At 39.2% G+C, this 22,865-nt stretch overlaps 2 protein-coding genes across 10 annotated transcripts in view; both read left to right on the plus strand.

Moving 5' to 3' along the window:
- LOC116915763 (box A-binding factor) overlaps window positions 1-18,250 on the plus strand; it is a 57,238-nt gene extending 38,988 nt beyond the window's left edge. For 7 of the 9 annotated variants that reach the window (XM_045169920.1, XM_045169919.1, XM_045169918.1 and 4 more), the window contains 6 exons: window positions 2,220-2,396; window positions 3,389-3,439; window positions 3,931-6,028; window positions 12,133-12,179; window positions 13,571-13,655; window positions 13,770-18,250. In XM_045169920.1, coding sequence (XP_045025855.1) covers window positions 2,220-2,396; window positions 3,389-3,439; window positions 3,931-6,028; window positions 12,133-12,179; window positions 13,571-13,655; window positions 13,770-13,912 — 2,601 coding nt within the window. In that variant the 3' untranslated portion in view covers window positions 13,913-18,250. The remainder of the gene's footprint in view (window positions 1-2,219; window positions 2,397-3,388; window positions 3,440-3,930; window positions 6,029-12,132; window positions 12,180-13,570; window positions 13,656-13,769) is intronic. The other 2 variants (XM_045169922.1, XM_045169923.1) reach the window with 2 other exon arrangements.
- A 627-nt stretch (window positions 18,251-18,877) lies between these two features.
- Window positions 18,878-22,812, plus strand: LOC116915764 (calpain-7). The gene is made up of 14 exons (XM_032920889.2): window positions 18,878-19,358; window positions 19,441-19,601; window positions 19,666-19,794; window positions 19,855-20,202; window positions 20,304-20,504; window positions 20,568-20,618; window positions 20,728-20,763; window positions 20,833-21,063; window positions 21,128-21,372; window positions 21,455-21,572; window positions 21,659-21,749; window positions 21,830-22,038; window positions 22,154-22,383; window positions 22,455-22,812. Exons 1-14 carry the CDS (start codon window positions 19,142-19,144, stop codon window positions 22,597-22,599), a joined length of 2,412 nt encoding a protein of 803 aa, XP_032776780.1. The 5' UTR covers window positions 18,878-19,141; the 3' UTR covers window positions 22,600-22,812.
- The last annotated feature ends 53 nt before the right edge of the window (window positions 22,813-22,865 follow it).

Consider the following 22,865-nt stretch of genomic DNA (forward strand, 5'->3'; position numbering starts at 1 on the left):
TTCCAGCTCCTTTTACAGTCAACCGTCGTAGATCGCCTTCTCATCTTCCTCATTTGGTCTTTCCATGTGATGATGATGTAAGAGCTCCACCTTTCGAACGCGTTGCCAGCAAAAGAAAAGAAAAGAAACGATCATTCATTTCCAACGACCAAAAATGGTGATTACTGAACTCGCAAGGGCCATGGGTTGACCCTTAGCGAAGGGGGATGATATAAAACCACACAAAAAAAAATTAAAAATAAAAAAAAATAAAAAATATTTTTGATGAATAACAGTCGATGAGGTTTAAGAGGCGTGGCTCTGTTATTAGACTGGGTGTGTTGACCAGTTTGGCTGGGTGGAGGGTGGGAATCTTGCCTACACCTGTCTACACGTTTTTGCCCAGGAGGGAGAGAAAAAAAGACAAACGATTGGGCTGATTTGCGGTTCATTTTGTCGAGTTGTTGTCTATGCCCAGCAGCGTTTTGTTTTTTTCCTGGTATGCAAATGAGGTGCACCTCTGCGAAGATCCAAAAACGAGCACCCCTTCTGCTTGGAATTATTACAAAGAACATCAACATTTTCGCTGCTTGTATAGCCATCGAAATATGGAAAAAGGTGTGGCCGTTGGAAATGAGATAACAGGATCGAATTCGCCATACGAAGACAACGCAAAAATGAGAGCCAATCAAAACCATATATGAGATTACGTAGTATGTTGCATCAATTATACACGAAAACGCATAGACGAGTCATCGGCCCCAACGTGAAAAAAACAAAAACAAAAATCGCGTACAACAGACGAGCAGCTGTTTCAAAGAGAACAAAATTATTGCCACTCTTTGTTTTGTTTTTTTTCCTTGAACGACGCGGCTTGCGCAGTGACGTGAGCGCGTCGCGCCCATCATGCACATACCATCGCCGGGGGGTGGGCGTTTCTTCCATCCCATTTTTCAGAATTTTCACGGCAAAAGAGATAGGCATCGTCTGCTCACACGCAGCACTTGAGTTGTTTCCTTTCGTCGTCAGCCGCCGTGAATTTCATTTTTCAATGCTCGACAACGTCTCTCCTTTTTTTTTTCAACTCCGCCCTCGTCTGCTACTACTCCCCCCCTCCTTCCGTAACGGCGGAATCGGTCTGAGTTTGAACGCTCCTCTTATTACGACTCGAATGAAATGAAGATTACATCGCACGAAAAGAACTTGTTTCAGCAGAGCCGATGCAACTGGCCAAGTTTTTGAAAGAAGAAAACCAAAAAGAAAATGGCTGCCATTATGTGTTATGACTAGTATAGTACTGCTACTTACCGTTAAGTGCAATCCAATGAAGAGAGAAGAGGAGGGGGGGCAGACCATTTTTGTCAAGTGTACGTTATTAACACACACTGATGGAAGAACACGTAAGCCGTTGAATGTAGTGGTAGTGACAAGGACAGGGGGGTAAAGAAGATTACACATGTGACGTCCGTGTGTGTCGGGGAAGGGGGGAAAAAGATGTCGCTGAACATCGATCGATTACGTAGACTAAATAGAAGATTATTTCCGCACTAGTTGGTCGATGCGTTTCATACGTTCGCCCTCGTCATTTCTTTCTCTCCTTGTTTGGTGGCAAAGTGGATCGAGTTGTGCTACGGTGATTGCACACTCTGTGTTAGATCGCCCCTGATCCAATCTGTAACAGACTCTGTGACGTCGACGTCTCTTTCTTCATTTGATGCAATTAAAACAGCGCCTTTTAAAATGAAATCATTTTTGGCCTCCCATTTTTTTATTTTATTTTATTTTTCCCCAAAAGTCTTTCACTTTAACGAACAGAGTTGTTTGATTGGGCGTCAACCTTTATGTTTTTTTTTTAATTTTTTTTTTTAGTTCGTCGTGAATAGCCTCGTATTTGTTTCTGTTTGATCTTCCCTGTATGTACCGAGCTGCTGCATTGTTAAAGCAACACGTCAGCTTATACATAGACTCCAGCTTTTGATGTTGTACAAGAAGAAGAAGAAAGGCGCGTCTACCACACGAAATGACGAGATGAAAAAGAAAAGGCGCACAGTAAACAAAACAAGGAATTGCGTACCGCTCGTTTTTTTTGTGTTTTGTTTTTTAATTTTCCAGCGTCATTCGACTTTGCTTTTGTGTTCGGCAGCTTTGCCTAGTAGCCTTTTAAATTAGAAGCTAAAAATTTGCATATCTTGAGAAAAATCTAAAACGAATCAAAATTGAAACAACGAAAAAACAAAAAGATGGACGTTTGTCAGAACAACAACCCTTCGACATCTGGACTCGATCAACAACAGTTGCAACTTGTTCCGATGAATTTAACGATGGATAATGGCAACATTATCAACACAGCCGCAACTACCGCCCTGCGCATGGCCAAGAGACAACGAGATCCGGTCGATGAGGAACATATTCTTACGGTATCTTTTCCCTTCCGTTGCCATCCATTTTGAACGGATTTTCGTAAAAAAAAAACGTTATGGTTCGTTTTTTTTTTTTTTTTTGACATTCGAAAACAGGAAATGTTTCATTACGTTTTCTTTTTAAAATGTCCATCCGGCTCTTTTATCGCGTTGTGTGTCTAGCCGACTGTAACATTCGCTTCGGTGATAACAAACAAAAAAGAAAAACCAACTGAGATTGCGCAATATTCGCCGTCCCCCCTCCTTCCCCCGAGGTCCATCAATGAGCTTTTTATACTTGGATTAAAAAAAAAGAAATACTCGATGGAACTTATATAAAAACTAAAAGAAAAAAAGACAGTCGTCCGTCTCGTTGTTGTTTTTCAAACGAGTGCGTATATTCCTGTCGTCGTCTATTCTCTTGATCCGTTTTCATTTCATTTGCGCTTCCGATCTCTTTGGAGAGATCAAGGAATCTCCATCCGTCACAGGAACGCAGACAGCCGACTCTCTTTGATGCGATTGGATCAGCCTCCCCCCCTTTCTCTGTTTTTCTTGTGTGTGTGCGCCGGCGTTCACTTTCATCCGCCCGCGGAGTGTATGTGTGACTTGTTTATAGACGTCCATATAAAATTCCCTTTAGGGCTCCTTTTATTTTTCCTTCTTAAAGAGATTGGAAAAGGATAAAGCAAAAAGAAGATCCTTGTCTCTCCCCCTTTTTTTTTACTGATCCGATCCTTCTTATTTACTTTGCCTACCAGACTTTCCTTTATTGCTATTATCATTAAGTCAGGTTAGGGGGGAGTTTGGAACAAAAGAGAAAATAAATGCAATTTTTTTTTTTTGTTGAATGACAATTAAATAATTTGATGAGGTTACAATGTCTATAATTTTGTGTATTTTTCCCTCTCTTACCCTTTCTCTCTCTCTTTTTTTTTTTTGTGTCTCGATCTCTCTCTCTCTCTTGTGTGTCTCTATTTGATTGGGGTTGGTGTTTGGGTGCTATACAGAACGAACTCAACAACCAGCTGCCCAGCAGCAACACGACGTTCTATTTTCCGGCAAGTATTTTATTACACAATTTTTTCTTTTTGTTTGGTTTTCTATGTATTTTTTGTTGTTGTGTGTTTTCCCCTCTACTTTCCCCTCCCTTTCGTAATGATATTATTTGAATACGTTTCATTTTTTTTTTTTTACGTATCAAGGGGGAGGGTAGGGTCGATTGGATTATACCCACACTCCACTGTCACATCCAGCACTCTATCCTTTTTTTTTAATTTTTTTTAATTAAAAAAAATACGTCTCTCCCCTCCCCCTCCTTTGATATCATTTGCCCCGTACGTTTCTCCTCTCATTTATTTCCTTCTTTTTAAATTTTTAAATCGTCCATTTTATTGCCTCACACTTTTCTTTTTTCGACTTTTATTAGATTTATTTTTTTTTAATATAACATAATCTTTGATGTTTCAATTGTCTTTTTTAAAAATAATAATAATAATCAATGTTTTTCTTCTGCGTTTTTTCACAATTGATGAATGAATGGGTGCGACAGGCCTATCCGGGTATGATGCAACAATACAAGCGCTCGGCTGGCGACAAGAACTCGGCCGCTCAGAACATGGCGGCCGTGTATCAGCAGCACCAGCAGAGCGCGGCCAACGCGTCGCACCAAGCGGCCATGACGGCGGCGGCGTACCAAGCGCAGGCCTTGATGCAGTTGCAGCAGCAGCCTTACGGCGTTCCCGTCTCATGTGAGTACAACACTCTGGTCACCTCCTCCTCGTCCAACACCACTTCCACCCCCTCCACAACTAGCAATCAAGCTGTCACAATCAACAATCTAGCAGCTACTACTACTACTACCAATGCTACTTCTACTACTACTACTACTTGTGCTACCACTGCCGCTCCGCTTGCTCCGGCTGCTTCTGGTTTGGTAGCCACGGTGGCGGCAGCAGCGGCGGCAATTGTCACTAGCCCATCCTCATCCTCCTTCCCCGCTACCCTTTCCTCTACCTCTTCAGGAGGTCTCCTTATCGCAGCCAATCCAAGTTCTTCTTCTTCTTCTTCTTCTTCTTCTTCCTCCTCTTCCGTTTCTTCTTGTTTGACTACCAACACGACCACGACCAATAGCTCCTTGTTACACAACCCAATCGCTTCCAGTGCTTCTTCTTCTTCTTCGTCTTCCTTCAATTCCATTTTACCCGCAATGTCGTCGTCAACTGGTGGTGGTGGTGGTATCGGCGGCAACAACAACAACAACAAATTGCCGGCCGGTGGCGGCCTCCTCCAGCCGCCGACCGGTTTGAGTTTAGCCTTGACCAACGGCAATGCGGCCGCTTACGAAGCGGCCACTTTGGCCGCTCTGACCAATTTCTCGAACGCCAAACGGGCAGAAGAGAGCGAACGCGCGGCAGCCGAAATGGAAGCCCTGGCGGCTGCGGCTGCGGCCGAGCAAGAGGACAACCATTTCGCTCTGTCTGCCAGCTCGTCGTTGTGCATGAGTAACAACATCAACAACAACAATAGCAGCAGCAGCAGCAACAGCAGCATTAGCGGCTGCATTAATAATAGTAGTCATGTTAGTACGGGCACGATTAGTAACAGTCATGGTAGTAGTAGCATTAGCAATCATTTGGCATTGGCCGTTGGCGCCGCAGCATCCGCCCCTTCGGCTATTTGCTCGTCGGCCGCCCTCACCCCTCTGACCAGTTGCGTTGGCGCCGGCATCAAACGGCCGCGTTCGCCCAATTGCACCTCGAGCCAACCGCACCCAATGTCCTCCTCTGTAGTGTCGCAATTCTCGCGCAATTCGCCCGGTCTCCTTTCCTTCCCGCCTTCGTCCACGTCCTCGTCGTCGGTTGGGACGGCAGCTGCTGCCGCAGCGGCTGCGGCGGCCGCGGCCGCCGCTTTGCATTACTCGGCGTTACAGCCGCAAACGGCTTTGGCCTACACTGGCGTTTCGTTGAATAAGCAACAACAGCTGGCGCAGCAGCAGCAGCAACAACAACAACACCACCAACAACAACAACAACAGCAGCAGCAGCAGTCACATCAGTCACATCAGTCGCAACAGCTCGCCGCCGTCAGCGCTGCCTCAATGGCTTCCGGTTCGGCCTCGTTTTCACATCAGATCCAGACGAGTTTGGCTCAGGCGATGCAACAGCAATACCAGCAATATCTCAATCCGTACTATAGTCTGGCACAGGCGCAGGTGCAGCAACAGGTGACTCCATCGGCTTTTGCCAATGCGTCGTACGGCGTCAATCCGTTCGCAGCAGCCGCCGGAAGCGCCAGCCATTTGCTGAATAGCGGACACGCGGCCTTAGGGCTGGCTCTGTCCCACCATCACGGGCTAGCAGGAGGAGGCCAACTGGGGCATCATCAAGGAATGAATGCCGGCCAATTGCCTCAGGCTCAAGCGGTGGCCGCTGCCGCCGCAGCTCAGCAGATTCAGGCCCAGCAACAGTTGGCAGCCCTCCAGCAGTTGATGCAGCAAAATCCGGGGCTGATGGCCGCCGCCGCTGCCGCTGGTGGCTACCATCAGCTGTCGGGTGGCCATCATCTGGCCGGCTCTGGGCCCGTTGTTGTCGGAGCCAACGTGTCCAATTCCTCCCATCAGGCCAATCAGGCAGCGGGCAGCGCTTTGGGTATGTACGCGGCCGCCGCCGCCGCCCAACAGCTGGGCGGTCACTTTGGTAGTTTAGCTCATTTCAATCAGCCGCCGAGTCAGCAACAGCAACAGACGCAAATGCATCAGTCGCAGTACATTCAGTCGTTGACTGGCCAGGCGGCCGCTTTGGGACGCGCCGGTGGCGTCATGCCCGGCGTTGTCGGCAATCCGGCGAGTGCAGCAGCGGCCGCCGCTGCGGCCGCCATGGCAAATGCCGGCCTTCAACCGTACAAAAAAATGCGGACCATTTAAATTTGAGTTTGAATTTAATTTGAATTTGAAAACGAAAAAAAAGAGAGAGAATGTTATGCAAATTTTTTAAAACACAATGCGACAAACAGGGGGCCATATCCAGTTATTGAAAAATTGATTTTTGAGTTCGTAAAAAGTCGAGTAGGTCGTTCAAAAAAGTTGAATTTTTGATTCTTGTTTTCTTTCTTTTCTTTTCGAATTGTCGATTCTTATTTTAGAAACTAGAAAACCAGGTGAATAATCGTCATTTTCCTACATGTCTTATCACTTTGCCTCGCTCCTTTCGTCCGTTTCATTTCTTCTTTTCATTTTCTTGGCTCGAGTTCAATCGCCTCAAAGAGTTGGAAAGCGACGAAAGATTACAGTTGCGAGGAGCAGACCAAGGAAAAAGAAAATAGGACAATCCTAGTCGTGCGCGCGCAAAACTAAAAACTAAACAAAAAGGTGGGCCATTTCCAAAAAATCAAGACAATCAAGCACCATAACGTTGTCTTCTATTCGTAGAAAATGTTTTCGACGTAGGAAAGAGAATTCAAACAGTTTCGTTTTCATTTTAGCTTCGTAGATAGTGTAGAAATCATTGAGCGCCATGCCCTTTTGATTCTTATGCGCCATCCCTCCCCGTTCGAACGTTGTTGGCCATTCTCGACGTTAGTTGCTAGCAGATTATTCACACACACACACAAACACACACCGAAAAGTGCCGGTTTCAATTATCGCTCGTGAAGCCATGTATACTTCCTTCATCATATCACGTTCACCTGACAGATATTGATACCCTGCCCCGCTTTACGTCCCCGTCCCGAACGAAGAGAACCCAAAATGTGTTGAATAAGCCAAAGATTCATACAGACATTCCCTCTCCTTTTTGAAAAGAAAAATATATATATGTATTTCATATTTTTTAACCATATATTTATATATATATATAAGGAAAGGAGTGGGAATGTCGGAAAGAAGAAGAAGAAGAAGAGAATTAAAAATTTTTTTTTTAAAATGGAGAGCTGGATGTGGTTGGACGTGCTGGTCTATTTCGCTTTCTTTCTCCTTTCTCCATTTTTTTTTTAATACCCTCATCTTTATTTCCCCCCCCCCCTCCAATTCCTGAGAAATATTCCCACACCCTTTCCTTTTTTTTTATTATTATAACGCTCGGAAACCTTGCCTTCCCGATCTTTCCACAAAACACGCACCACGTCATCTTTTATGACAATCCCCCCCCCCGACCAAAGAAAAAACGAAAAACGGAGATGTTCACTTCGTTATGACGCAAATTTAATTTTCTTGGAGGGGGGGAATACCAAAACCCAAATCGGCAAACTCTCAAACAGAATTATTATTATTATTATTTTTACCCTTATAAATTCCTTTCCTTCCTTTCTCTCTATTTGGTCAAAAAACTTCTTTGCTACAGTTGCTATTTGACTCGTCGTGCACCACACACACACACACACACATGATAACAACACACAAAACAACACAGAGTGCGTTACGATGGTAGTTGCCACAGTTTGTTTTGCCCATGATTTTCAATCTGCTGAGTGCAAAAAGAAGTTTAAATAACGTTGCGTTTTTCTTTTTTTAAGCATTTACTCGGAAGACAATGCGCAATCATTTTTTTTTGTTTGCTTCACGTTTGTTACATGGTTCTTTTAAATGTTTAGTGCTGCAGCCATTGGAAGATTTCCCCTGTTTTATTATTCATATTCTTCTTCTTCTCCCCGAGATCCTTTTGATTGTATATCGAGTCACTTGTTCACAGTATCGAAACACTTTGCGTCGTAAATTTTTTAAACTCCCGAGTAATTTTTTTTTTTTTTCGCGTTCTATCTGAATTTTTATTATTGGCAACGAGAAGGTTCACTTTCTTGATCGGAGATAAATCCGGTTATTAAAAAATAGTTGATTTTATTTAGCCACCCCTTAAAGAAAAAGAAAAACTTTCAGTTTGTGTCCAAATGTGGAGAAGAAGAGAAAATCAAGTAGAATCTTATATTTAAAAAACGAAAAAAAAAAAAAAAAAAAACGGATAACACGGACTAACACACGTACACAGACGGACATTGTTGATTTGCTAATGGCGAGTGGAAAATTCATGGAAGCTGTGCTAGAACTATTGTGGCGTTGTTCGTTCACTTATACCAAGTATATATTTAGTAGATGCCGCGAGAAAGTGCATGACATTTTTTTGCTCTTGTTATTTGGACGTTTGCCCTGCCCTCATTTGCATTTCCGGTTTCCCCCTTCCCTTGAATCGCCCCGCTCTTTTTCCTCCGTTGATTTATTCAGTTTCATGGACTCGGTGACACGCAAAAAAACAAACAAAACAAAAAAAAACAAATAGAAACTTAAAGCTTTTTTCTTGAGTGCAATTTAGGAGAAAAAAAATTTATTTCCCAATTTACTTTTTTTTTCTTTTTTTTTTTTTTTTTTTTTTTTTTGCTTTAAAGAAATTTCCCCCTTTTTATCGTTTATTTAAAAAAAATGCTGAAAGGTGGGTATAAAAAAAAAATACCGTCACTTATCCTTGTCTCCCGCTGCTCTTTTTTTTTTCTTCTCATTTTTATTTTTATTTTTATTATATTTTTCTTACCTACCGAAATATTTTTTTTTTATCTTCTCATCTCTCTGTCCGGTGATCGGTGATTGTTTTATTTTTTTATTTCTAGCCATCCAAATAATCATGCATCCAGCTGAATTTATTAACACGCATTCCGACACAGACACACACACACACAACAAAAAAAAAAAAAAAGAAAAAAAAAAATTTAAACCACCAAAACAACACGAGAAACACACACAGAGACAGTTCGATAACCTTTACATTTATGTCCCACTTTATTTTTTATTTTTTATTTTTTTTTGTAGAAAAGAAAATTACCCAAGTGTTGATTATTTAGTGCCAATCAAACAAAAGGCGTTTTTTTTTTTACGAGATTTTAAAATATTCGTTTTAATAATTTTTTTACCAGTCGTGAATCGAATTTTTTGTTTGTCTTTCTGGCCGCGAGGGTTTGCGAAAGGTCTAAAATTGGAACCAAAAAAAAAATTATTGTTTTTTTTTTGTGTGTTCTCGTATACGTCGTTGATCGATTTAAAGAAGAAAAAGTTAAAAAAAAAAAAAAAGAATCCGTTTTTATTGGTCGTTGAATAATTCATTGAACATTCAAAATTCAATTGTAGACATGGGCGGGGCCTGTCGTTTTTCTCGGGCATTTAAATTGATATCTCGTACACGAATTTGTTTTCCCCAATGCACCTACACAATATATTCGACACACAGAAACAGTTTATTCAGATAGGAAAAATGAAAATTAAATATCCATTTTTTTTTCTTTCCTCTTGCCCGTCCCCCTTTCCCCATGTTATTTACACCCAGTTGTCCTTTTTTTTTATTTTTAATTTTTTTTTCCCCAATGGCTATTCGGCGCTGTGTTGTACATGTATTGGCAAATATTTTCATTAATAATAATGGCTTCTTTGATCTGTGCATGAGTTTTCGTTATTGACCTTCGTATTTACGCGCCTCTTTGACATTTTTTACTGCTCACATTGCCCACCTATTCCGCCCACACCGCTCACCTGTTGCCCTTCCCTGATTTCCCAGATGAATCCTTTCACATTCCAGACACCTTCTCCTTTTTATTTTATTTTATTTTTTTTAATTTCTTAAAATTATCACTATTTTTTCGCCAGTTGGATTGGGTTTTAAGTTATTCTAGACGGCCACAAAAGTATGCAGACACACACACAAAAAAAAGCAAAGCTCCTCAGTTTACATTTCTGTGAACGGAGGAGGATATTCCTTCTCAGTCGGAATTTCTCTCTTTTTATGTTTAATTTCAAAACGCTTCCATATAATAACACGAATCACCTGTTTATTAGCTCTGCATTCTGTCCTTTATCTGTTGGCCGTGCTGCTGAATTTATAGGACCTTTTCATGAATTCGTTTCTTTATTTTCTACTTCCTTTGACATTTTCGCCCTTCCTCGCTCCCTACCTGTTTTTAACATATCTTTATCTCTAACGCTTGAAAGAAAAAAAAAAGATCCTTAAATCTTTTATCCATGTGTGTCTGTCATCCGCTTACAATTCTCTTTCTGCCTTTTAACTTTTATTTCTTGCTGTCGGATATCGATAGAACATCCGCAAACACCTATACGACACACAAACACGTAAAAAGAAAACACCTTGAACTAAAACTTTTGGCATCAGCATTGGCTTTTTCTTGGAATCCATTCTAAATGGATTCTTTTTTTTTTTTTTTTTGGTTTTTGTTTTTCAAAAGAAAAACGAAACAACCTAAAGAAAATAAAAACAAATGGCTTTTGTGCTCTTTTTTTATTTGGCCACGACCGCATAGCTTAACTTCCATTTTTGTTTTCTTTCTCTCTTTTTCGTGTAACATGAATTATTTATTTCTATTTTACATGAAGTCTTTGTTGTTTGCATTATGTGGTCGTGGGGTGCCTTTCCTTTTTCAGAAAAACAAAACTACATTTTTCCATATATCCTTTTTGTTTTTGATTTCTTTATCTGCAAAGTTCCGTTTTCTTTTTTCCCTTCAAAAAGGACTAGAAACATTTCCCCTGTTTTCTAGCCAAGCTTTTATGTTTTGTTTGCTTCTTCTTCTTCTTCGCCTTGCGGCATCCTCAGCTTCAAATCATCGTCTACCTGAACGCAGACACACGCTAGAAATGCTTTGATAATCGTTTCTGACTGGCCCGTAAACACTTGTTCATTAACGTAGTCGTCGTTGTAGTGCAAAGCAAGTTTTTATTCGTCCCTTTCAAGAAAACATTTATCGTTTCGTTTACTACACAGCAGAACACGTCATATTAATCAGCCAAACTCTATACGCTATACATATACCGTACAGCAGCATACACACACACACACACACAATGTAGTTGATTGCCAGCCAAAACAAAACCAAAAAAAAAAAGTGTTTGTGACGCAGAACGTTGGGTTTCTTTGGAATGATCTTCGCTTGATTAGATAGCAAAAAAAAAAAAAAAAAAAAAAAAGTACAAAACCAAAAAAAAGGAACAAAAAGGAAAAAAAGCCAAACCAAGAAACAAATGGTAGTGCTCGACTTTTTTTTTTTCTTTTACTGCCTCCGGCTTACGTATATTCACCCCTCAATCACTCTGGCGGCATAATTTGGCAGGTAAGTATATTTTTCATTTTATTTCGTAATTTTTTTCTTTTTTTTTTTTAGTTTGTCCTGCAAGTCGGGATTATTATTTAAATTGCTATTTATCAAATGGAAGCCTGATTGTTGCATTGTTAAAAAAAAAAATTAAGAAAGAAAAATGATTTGGTGGATTTGCATTATCTTTGCCTGATAAAATCTCTCTTTTTTTTCCCCTTGTTCTGTTGTGTTTTGGTGACTCGTGTTGACTGCCGTAGGAATGAGAACTTAAAAAAGAAATTCTGTTAATAATGTTTTGAATAATTTCTACTCCTATTTTGCATGCATCTCGGCTCTGCTTTGCCCGTCATTTTTTTTTTCCTGGCCTCAATGGATTCATCCTCGGCGAATCCGACACACGCCTTCATGTGTGTTCATTACCACAAAAAAAAAACTACGCATGTGTTTCTTAATTTGTTTTGCCTGCCTGGATTGCAATAATGTTTGGCAACCGTGTCTTCTGCCCGTTATTGTTTTTGCTTGAAACGTCGGGATGTCGTATTTGCACGAACACAACCACATCTTCTCTTGGTTGGTGGTGGTGAATGCTCTCTGGTGGTGGTTTTGCTAATCAACAAATATACCCACATCCCTACACTCTCGGATATTTGCATTGTGATGACCGTCCTCACAGTATCGACTAACGTTCTCAGTGTCAACTACACTGACGAACAAGGCCAAGTAAGTGCCCCAATTTTCTCTTTCATTCTTGGAAATGGTAGTCACGTTGAACTTTCAGTCCCGAATGGGATTTCTTTTTTGTCTCTCGTTTACTGCTGTGCTATGATTTTTATTAAGAGTGGTAGATTGTTTGTGCTAAATAACGCGGTGTTTGTTGTATTCCCAATCGTTGCTTTCTCGTGGCCATGATTTCATGCCTCTCGTCACAACACACGACATTCGAAACATCCCGTCACTTGTATTACAAGATAAGCAGCTTTTCGTATTCTTGGTGACAGGTGTTTACTTGCTTGACACATTTCTGGAGGGGGGCTTGAAAATTAAGCTTTTAGAATATCCTATCATGTTTCGTTTTTATTAAGGGAATTATTGAAACGCCTTTTTTTTCATTTTAAACTGATTTGTCCACCTGCAAACATAAAAGAAATCAAACTGCTTTGACGTCTGTGTTTGATTGCAATCGGGCAAGCAAATGACATCCAACGCCTTTTACTCTACGATTTTCGATAGCCTTTTTTCAATGACATACCAAGTTTTGATTATGGAAAAAAGAACGATGTTTGGTTTCTCAATAGTTCGCATTCATGCTCGGCTTTGACCTTCTCTGCCTGGTTCCGTGTGGTATGGTAAGCAAGCAAATTGCATTTTCATTCTTGTTGGCCAGCTGCAATTCCGTGCTTAAACAATTCTCTTTTTTTTTTTATTTTTATTTTTTTTTGTTTTGCTACTTTTACATGTAACTTTATATACATTTACTACTATATCTCTCTACGTTACATAAGCCCAAAACCCCCAAAAATGTTCTTTGTGTGTGTGTGTTTTCATTTTTGCACACATTTAATGAGCTTACAATTGAACTTAGCAGTCATTACGTGTCAATTATCTTTGACGTCAGGAAGTAGTTATAACATGGTAGAACAGCCTTATTGTTTTTGTTTTTTTCATTCTTTGCTAATTCGCTTCGTAGAAAGAAAACAACAAATTAACTGAGCTTGATTATGATTAAGATGTTCTACGCTTTTTGCTTCAAGTTGATTGACAGCATGTTTCTCAGTAGTTTTGACGACATAAAAATTTAAAAAAGTAATTCATAGTGAAAAAGAAAAACTGCTTTTCACGATGACATTCAATCCTCTTCAACCTCCAATTCCATTTTCTAGGCCTCCTCCTACAAATAATCGATTCTTCAACAGTTGCCTTCCATTTCAAATGTGTTTCATTGTTATTCAATTTTATTGTATTCTTAAGTATTTCCCAATTAAATGATTCCCCGCTCATGTCCAATTTGATCATTCGATGCCCAAGTGCCATATTTGTGTATTTCTTTTGTTGTTGTTTTTTTTAATTGTCGATGTCTAATTTGAATTTTTCTTGACAACTTTTCGTTACAGTTACTGGACACCCTCCCGGTTTGCCGCGATTTTAAGTACGGCGAATGCAAACGCGCTGCCTGCAAGTACATCCACCTTCTCGACGGTAAAATGATGAGCCTCCTTAACGTTTTCAATGGCAACAGAAATTAGTTTTTGTTGTTAGCGTTAGTCACGACGATCGCCCAACTAATCATTGATCCAACTTTCATTCTCGCAGATCATGTGGAGATTACAGACATGCGCGTTACCGTGTGCCGAGATGCCGTTTCTGGCAAATGCCTCCGGAATTCATGCAAATTCTATCACCTTCCTATCGTGTTGCCTCATCCGGCCGCCCTCGCCTCGTCCTTGGCTCTGTGAATCAGTTGCCACATGCAGAAACAACACACACAAACACACACAGACAATGCCCATTTAACAAAAACAAAAAAACAAAATATAAAAACAAGAAAAAAAAGAAAAAAAAAAAGGAAAAAAAAAAAAAAAAACATTAAGCAGAGACATAATCTTTGTGCTCTTCTCTTCCATCATCTCCAAGTCGCCGACGCTGACACATTTTCTTTTTCCATTTCCTTGAACTTTTATACGGTTCACCTGTGTATCTTTCCACCTTAAAAAATCCCAGATGATTTATCTTTCTTTTCAGTTTCTACTCATCTCTCTCTCTCTCACATCCCTTACACACACACACACACACACACACACACACAGTCGGTGTATTTCTCTTCTCTCAAATCCTCTGGAAGACGTTCTTCGTTTCAATATGGTCTCGTGACTCAAGATCATCATTTGTCGTCGACTCTCACGAAATTTTCTTTCGATTCTTTCACCTTTCGACGGATTTCTTTTTGTTTTCCTTTTCTTTTTTTTTTTCTTTTTTCGAGGGGAGGGCTTGTTATCATTCTGTTTTGAAGACTTGTCAGCTCGGAATTCTTCCCTCTTTTTCGGTCCCCTTCCCACTGTCTGTCCAAATGACTCTGTTTTATCACGGTACCGGACCAAGTCCGCCTTCACAGAAGAAGAAAACCAAAATGTTTTGACCAGAGGATTTTCTAGATTCGAGGCCAAATGCTACCAGATGAAAATGACAGTCCCGTTGCCTCACCCCTTTTATTTTTTATTTTTTTAATCCGTTTTTGTTTTTTGTTTTTTTTTACAGCCCGGTGAGAAGAACACGCACCCAAGATAGGAAAAGAGAATGTGTGTGTATGTGTGTGTGTGTGTGTATGTGTAGGTGAGTTCGGAAGTACCTCTTGAAAAGGGGGCGTATGAAATTGTCATCGGACACAAGAGAGAGCGCTTAGAAAAAAATGCCATACCCATTCGAGAGGAAGACAAAATCAACCCAATGCAATTTCTTTTATTTTTGACATATTTCCATTTTTTTTTTTTTTTCTTTTGTCCTTTAAATTTAAAACTTTAGAAAACGTCCCTCCCCCTGTTGGCTGGAAGAGAAAGAACTGTTTAGATGGCGATGTTTTCGGGATGTTGTTGTGGTCTAGTCAAGTCCACGGATTTAAAAGGGTTTAATGTTTTTCGTGTACGTAGACATATCGGCAGTACAGAAAAGAGATATTATCGAGATGGATTATGGGGTCGAGTCGAAAGAAAAAAATTCGTTTGGTTTTCTATTTTGTCTCGTCTTTTATGGGGTAGACTGAGAGACCATCGTGTGAAACGCAAAAACAAAATCTCCTTGACAAAAATGATATTTCTCTATTCAGTTGAACAGAGGGACAAGTGCGGGACAATCGTTTATTTGAAAGCGAGTCAAACAGAAATCAAGCATGCCCGTTCCTACAAAAAACAAAAAAAAAAAAACAAAAAAACATAAAACAAAAAAATAATCTTTTTAATGAAAAGTTGTTTTCTTTAAACTTGCGCAGAAGGCCTTCGAACTCCTTACCAATCGACCACATGCTGGTGAAAGGAGTCTTGCAATCACCCCCTTCCTGAGTTGCACGGTTCAAGAATAACACACACAAAAAAAACAAATGAGAAATTTAAAAACCGCTAACTTGGGCTTAAGCCAATACTGATTTAGCTGCCCTTCCCTTTTTGTTTTGTTTTTAAAGAATATTTCCTTTTTGCGATTAGGCGGTTCCCGCACGCGTTTTTAAGCCTATCGCCTGTTTTCATCGCCCATACTTGAGACAGCGAATATATAATAACCCTTTCAGCTCGTTTTCATTCTTTTTGGCGACGCGTATCAGCATCCATCAACACAGCTTTTGTTTCGATTTGCATTCTGAACAGCGCTCTCTTTTTTTCCCCGCATTAGTTCCATTTAGATTTTTTTTTTTTTTTTATCTTTCTGTGAATGGGGAACATTTCATTTTGTGTCAGATAAAAGGTGAATGAAAACAGTCGGAATTGAACTAGCGATGCGCTCTGAATTTTTTTTAATTCGTTCTTTTTCAATTGTTACATCAAATAGATAAAATGCCCTCCTGTTTGTTTCTCTCTTATACAAGATTAATGCTCCCTTTTGACATTGTAGTCGTTCGCTGTCTCGTTAACCAAAATCACGTAGCTTATATTACTAGTTGATAGCTTCGCTCGCCCTTAGTAGAGCATCGTTTCATCATGTTCCGATGTTGTCCGCGCATCGAACGGTGTTGGGCTAAATTTTTGCCATTTTTCTTTTCAACCTCCCAGTTTTACGCTCTCATTATCTCTTTTAATCCTCCCCGTTGATTATGCAATCGAATGTTACTACGGTTGCAAAGCTTTATGCTTTTTCTCTACCCCGTTTTTTTTTGTTTTTTTTTTCTCTCGGAGTATTATCGGTAATATTGTGGACATTGTTTTGCTCTCCCTCTCTCTCTGGCGGAACTCTTTGCTTGACAACATGGGAAAACAATTTTGCGGTTGCGAATGCGGATATTATTATTGTTTTTTTTTCTCATGTAGAAGAACAATCACACGCAAGGCGCACTTGCTTCAATGCCCTGCCTCGCACCTCCCACTTTTTTTTTTTGGCTAACGTAACAGTAGAAATTTTTCATTGGAACAGGAAACGAAACTTTTTTAAATTTTTTTAAATAGTTTATATTTTTTTTTTAGTTTTGTTTTGGTTTCTTCGTTTTTAGCCTTTTTTCCGAACGTGCAAAAAACAAAACAATACGGACAGTTTAGAATTTTCCTTCTATTAAAAAAAAGAGATAAATAAAAAAAAAAAAAAAAGGCCAACAAAACTTTGAATCTTTAAAAAACAAAAGAAAAACAAAACATATAGAACCGTCAGCATTCCTACTCGACAAAAATGTTCGTTTCTCTTAGAAATTACAAAATTTTCAGAGGTCGAAAGTTAAAGAAAGACAGCTGATAGTCGTCTCCTTTTTCAATTTTTGCGGAGGACAAGAGTTCTTTCGGACTGAGTTGTGATACGCTCTTTTTTCGACACATATATATAAATATACATATAATAGAAAAAAAAAAGCAAAACATGTCGTGGTCGGAAGACGTGTTTTAGAAGTCCCACTGAGAGTAATTCATATAGAGTTGAGAAATAAGCCCATTTTTTTTTCAAATATTATTATTTTATTTTTCAATCGTGAAGCAACCATTATAATTATTGTGTATTGGTTTCCCACACCAAGAGTCTTTTTTTTTCTCAATTATTATTATTATTAGACAGAGAGAAAAAAATGTGTGACGTGTTTTGTTTATTTTTATTTTATTTTTTTTATTTTTTGTTTCTTCTTATTCTTCCATTTCGGAGTTATTCTTTATTATATACTTGACTCGTGTCTTTGTTATCATAAATATTGTGTAAGCCAAGTTAAACATTTTGTCATCTCATCAACTATGATTCTTTTCCCTACTTGATAATTTGTTCTTTATTTACGGTAAGGCCAGTGGTGCGGTGCAGATTCTAAAATGTCATCGTTTTTATTTTTATTAGTTCATTTTTTTAAAATTCCCTTCTAATTTTTTTTTCTCTGTTTTATTCCTCCTTCCCTTTTCTTCTACACCGCTCTATGCGCTCTAAAAATTATGATATTCTCACCCCTTCTCTTATATACCCATCTGTGAATGGTGGCCATTTATATCCAAAAAAAAAAGAAATTCTGATTGAGTAAAAGTTAACTAAATTTGTGCAAAGTGACCGATGGAAGAGAGAGAGAGAAAAAAAAATACTCGTAAGTGAACAAAGAAAAAAGGGCAAACAAGTTATTTGTGAATGTTGACACTTCATCATGGTTGTTGTTTTGCTGGGTGTGTTCTTTCCCTCCCCTCCCTTTTTTGATTCAGTGGTGAACCCCGAAACGGTTCATAGTTCGTTGAATTAGTTTTTGCGAAAGAAAAGGCAATTGAAAACATTTCAAACATATTTGAAGTAATAAAAAGTAAGGGTAATGAGTGACTCTGTTTCATCGAACTTATTTGCATGCTGATTGAAAAAACAAAAATAACAAATTTTTGTGTCGAGTCCGGATCGATAAGTGCTCGTCTTACACGGGAACGATTAAATGGCAATGTGACTACCCACGCCCGTCATCGTCATACATCATACTCTTATCCGAACTTCCCTTTCTTCCCTCATATTCTCTATATCCACCGACACCACACACAATGTACTCATTTTTTTTTTCTTTCGGTGAACAACATGAACAATTCGAAACATGTTGGTCTTTCAGTAAGTTCAAGTGTATTGTGGGCATGTAAAAAGTAATACATTATCGAAAAATCATACCTAATGAATTGTGCAACCAGCCAGTCAAAAATCGACTGAATACCATCATTTATAGTTATCACGAAATTTGGACAACAATGGTATTCATTTTATCGCCGCCAGTAGTTCATATATGGTTTTGTACTAGTAATAAGCCAGGTAATTGAGACCCGGATAAGAGTAAGGCGCAAAAAAAAAAAAGGAATGTCTTGGCTACACCCACAAAAGATGAACGAATGAATCAATTCTATCAATTAATTTTCCTTGAAATCATGAAGAGAGATCGGAGATGCCATTCGCAAAGATGGTGAGGGATGATGGATGTTGGAAAGAACCCCAAAGAGCCGTGTAAGGATTATAAGACCCCTTGAGAATAATTATAAGTTAGAAAGTCGGGATGGAATGGATGGCTAGCCTTAATTAGTCGGGTTGGATAACCTAAGAAAGTTCAGGTTATGGGTGTGTAAGAAAACACAACTTTAGATTCGAAAAGACATCCAGCCAATGTTACAACCGTAACCGAGAACCGCCGAGAACATAATCGTTAGTTTTCAGCATACAGAGAAAGCGAGTAGTCAAAGTTTTATTCTTTCTCTTTCTCGATATTTACCACTGACACTGAGGGCTGAGGGCTGAGGCCTCTCTTTATGACCAATTGGCAACCTAGACTTGTATTTTTCTCTTTCGCGTTTTTGTTTATGTTCTGTCAAATTGGCGATTACTCATTCGTCTGCTACAGTACCATTCAGTCAGCGCACCACCGACTTTTGACAAGCCCCGTTATGGATTGCTGATTCACAGTTTATTACACAATCACTCGGTCGATTGTTGCCTTTGTCTAAAATCGTTCCTCTTCATTTAGTTATACCATGCTATTCAGTGCAACAAACCTTTAAGTTTATTAAGACAAAATGGCCTCTTCTGGGACAACTTTACAGCAAGCCATAGAACTCGGCAAAAAAGCGGTTGTTCTTGATCAGCAAGGAAAACATGAAGGAGCTGCCTACTATTACGAACAAGCTGCTATTGCATTAGAAGGAATAGTAGCCACAGAATTAAGTGCACCAGCAACATTGGCAGTCAAAGCTACCGAGTATAGACAGCGAGCACATTCATTAAGAAATTTATGTAAGTTGGTATTTGGGTAACCATAAAACTATCTTGGACATATAGATACATCACAGTTCTGTCTCTCATTGTTTCCATACAGATCTATCATCTCATGTGGTGGCCTCTTTGACTGAGGAACAGCAATCTATTTTGAATAATGCCCGCTGCTCAGTTAATAAAGCGTTGGAAGTAGATGAAGTAGGAGACAGCGAAAATGCATTGTCACTTTATATTAAAGCTGTTGAAGTTTGCAGTTCAGCAGTCAGTCAACCATGTTCATAATTTTTAAAAGTAAAGTTTTTATTGCTTTGAATTTATTTTATAGGCTAATTCAACCACTGACAGAAACCTTCAATTAAAGCTCAAGAAGTTAGCTATGCAAGCATTGACTCGTGCAGAAGAATTAAAAGCAAAGCCTCAATCAACTAATGCCAAGGCATCAGCTTTAGCAACAGTATGTACTATTTGAGAAACGAGATGCTCTAGGTTTTGCTAATTTGCTGCCTGTTATCAGACTTTACGAAGTGGAGCAGTTGATCAGTCTTCGATTTCATCCTTGAAAGTGTCTGGGTCCCAATCGTATTCTGTGGAAGAAAAAAAAGTTTTAGCCATCACATCTTTGATTAACGGACGAGAATATGTCCCTTTCATGGCAGGCGACCTGCAAGAACGTTTTATTTTCCCGTATTCTTTCTCTGACAAACATGGAAAATTGTCTCTTTCGCCAAAGCAAAAGAAATCACTTTCCAGATGGGCAAGAGCAGATGAGATAAGCGAAGACCCAAAAGTAATTGAAAACATTGATTGTTTCAGTATCAAACAAACAGTCGTTTCCGATTGCTCTTTCGTCGCCTCGCTTGCTGTAAGTTCACGTATTTTAGCAAACAAGCATCAATTTCTTTACAAAGTGTAAAGTGAAGTCCAACGGTTTTTCATGACGTCATTTTAATCGATTTAATGTAGGTCTCAGCCCAATATGAAAAACGGTTCAGCAAAAAGCTAATCACCAATATCATTTACCCGCAAAACAGGAGTGGCATGCCAGTTTACAATCCTAGCGGTAAATACATGATCAAATTGCGTATAAATGGAGTTTCTCGGAAGGTTGTCATTGATGACTTTTTGCCGGTGGGACGCCACGGAGAACTTCTTTGTTCATACTCGGTATTCCTATAGTATATTTGATTTATCACCAATAAGTTGAAGCCACTTAAACTTTCATTTAAGGTGAATCGTAATGAATTGTGGGTATCCTTGTTAGAGAAAGCTTACATGAAGGTGGGCGTAATTAAATTTTTATAGTTTTTTTTTATTATTATTATTATTATTTGTTTATTTATTTATTCATTTAAACATGCAGTCTTATTGGTTTTTTTTGTACATTTAGGTTATGGGAGGATACGATTTCCCTGGCTCTAATAGTGTAAGCAATCTTTAAAAGAAGATTAACAACCGATGATTGTGTAACCCTTTATCTGTGTATTACGTATAGAATATCGATTTGCATGCCTTGACCGGTTGGATTCCCGAACGTGTAGCTTTAAAATCTAGCAGTGGGGAAGAGTTTAAGAAAGACGAACTTTTCAAGAAACTTTACGATAGGTTTCACAAAGGCGATGTCCTTGTCACCGTAGCGACTGGCGAAATGAATGATGCAGATGAGGTTCGGACGGGATTAGTTTCTGCACACGCCTATGCTCTCTTAGACATACGCGAAGTGAAAGTGTGTTCTAGAAAGCTGGTTTTGTGTTATGAATCCTCGATTGATTTTGCAAATTTGAATTCAGGGAGTTCGTCTTATAATGCTGAAAAACCCATGGTCGCATGTTCGATGGAAGGGCAATTACTCAGAACTCGATGCTACACACTGGACAACCGAACTCAAGAAACATTTGAGCTATAACCCAGAAAGTGCTGCCAATTTCGACAACGGAGTGTTCTGGATAGATTACGATAGCCTATGTTCTTTTTTTGACGTCGTATACCTTAGCTGGAATCCTTCCCTTTTCACGCACACTTTTTCAATAATAAGGTACAATTATTACTTTGTGAATGATTGTTGATTATTCATTTAATAACTACCATTGATTTATTGATTTGTTCCCTTGCCAAAGCTGTTGGAACGCTGGTTCAGGACCGGCAAAAGATTTGTACAATATTGGAGAGAATCCTCAGTTCAGCCTAACGGTGCGTAGTCCTGGATCTTCAGCCGTCTGGATTCTTTTGACACGTGTAGGACAAATTCTTGATTACTAACTACTACAACTACTACTTACTACTAATAGATTAAATTGAAATGGACATTTTGGTTTTTGCAGCACATTACCGATATAGAAGACTTCCGAGAAAATAAGGAATATATAACCGTTCTAGTATACAAGAATGATGGAAAGCATGTATACTACCCTGGTTTGTAACTTATAGCTTTATCGGTTTACGCAAAACTTAAGGTAATTTTCTTTTATAATTTCATCCTTTCCGTCGTCTAGCCGATCCACCGCCTTACATTGACGGAATTCGTATCAATAGCCCCCACTATCTATGCAAACTTCTCCGTGCGCAGGCAGGCACGGAACGTTACACTCTCGTTATTTCCCAGTATGAAAAGTCGAACACCATAAACTACAGTCTACGGGTGTATAGTACGTGCCCGTTTGAACTAAAGAAAATCACGAAACCTTACAAATATAAAGACGAAGTAAGTGCACCATATACACATTTCTTTTTCACCCGATCTGATTTCGAATCATTAACTTGATTTAAATTATAATATAATTATTGCCAATGATCTACTATAAATTGCTGTTTTACAGGTAAAAAACGATCGATGGAAAGGAGTAACTGCCGGTGGTTGTGCTAATAATCCTCTTACCTACCCGAAAAATCCAAAGTATCAATTTACCCTAGAAAAAACAAGCGATCTGTTGATCGACCTCAAAGGTCCGAAACAATTTTTAATTGGTTTTGACGTATTGTGCATTTCTCTCGCTGAAAACGATTCCCAAGCTGGTGCATTCACTAAGAAATCTTCCGGTGCATTTAGGTAAGCCTAGGCGTCTAGATGTAGCCGATAGACTGTTATTGGTCTAAATATCTAAATCATTTTCTTCATAGATCCGGATTTGTGATACTAGAATTGGAAAATGTTCTTGCTGGTTTGTACCATGTTGTTCCATCGACATTTCATCCTGGACAAGAGGGCCCATTTTTTTTAACCATTCAATCTCCGTATCCAATCAAACTTCAAAAAATTCAATGAAAACCATATTATCGCTGCCAAAAGCTGTGTGCAACAAAACAAAATTATGTAGGTTACTAGGGTTCGTTGAGTCAACCGACACTATTATACAAGAAGGGGTATCGTGAAAGTGCGAGACTGATTGAATAGAAAAGCGTGTTCAATATCTCAGGGCTGCTTTAATCCAACATTGAGATTCTATATAAGCTGAAGCCAATAAAAAAATCAATAAAGTTTCACATGTATAGTTAAGTTATGAAAGTCCATAATGAAATGGGTTAAAAGCA

The sequence above is a fragment of the Daphnia magna genome, linkage group LG2 (assembly GCF_020631705.1).
Source record: "Daphnia magna isolate NIES linkage group LG2, ASM2063170v1.1, whole genome shotgun sequence".
NCBI classification, from domain to species: Eukaryota; Metazoa; Arthropoda; class Branchiopoda; order Diplostraca; family Daphniidae; genus Daphnia; species Daphnia magna.

Coding starts and splice junctions, on each gene's coding strand:
- LOC116915764 (XM_032920889.2), top strand. CDS start 19,142: ATGGCCTCTTCTGGGACAACTTTACAGCAAGCCATAGAACTCGGCAAA. Junction 21,373..21,454: donor CACACTTTTTCAATAATAAG/GTACAATTATTA, acceptor CCCTTGCCAAAG/CTGTTGGAACGCTGGTTCAG. Junction 22,384..22,454: donor AAATCTTCCGGTGCATTTAG/GTAAGCCTAGGC, acceptor TTTTCTTCATAG/ATCCGGATTTGTGATACTAG.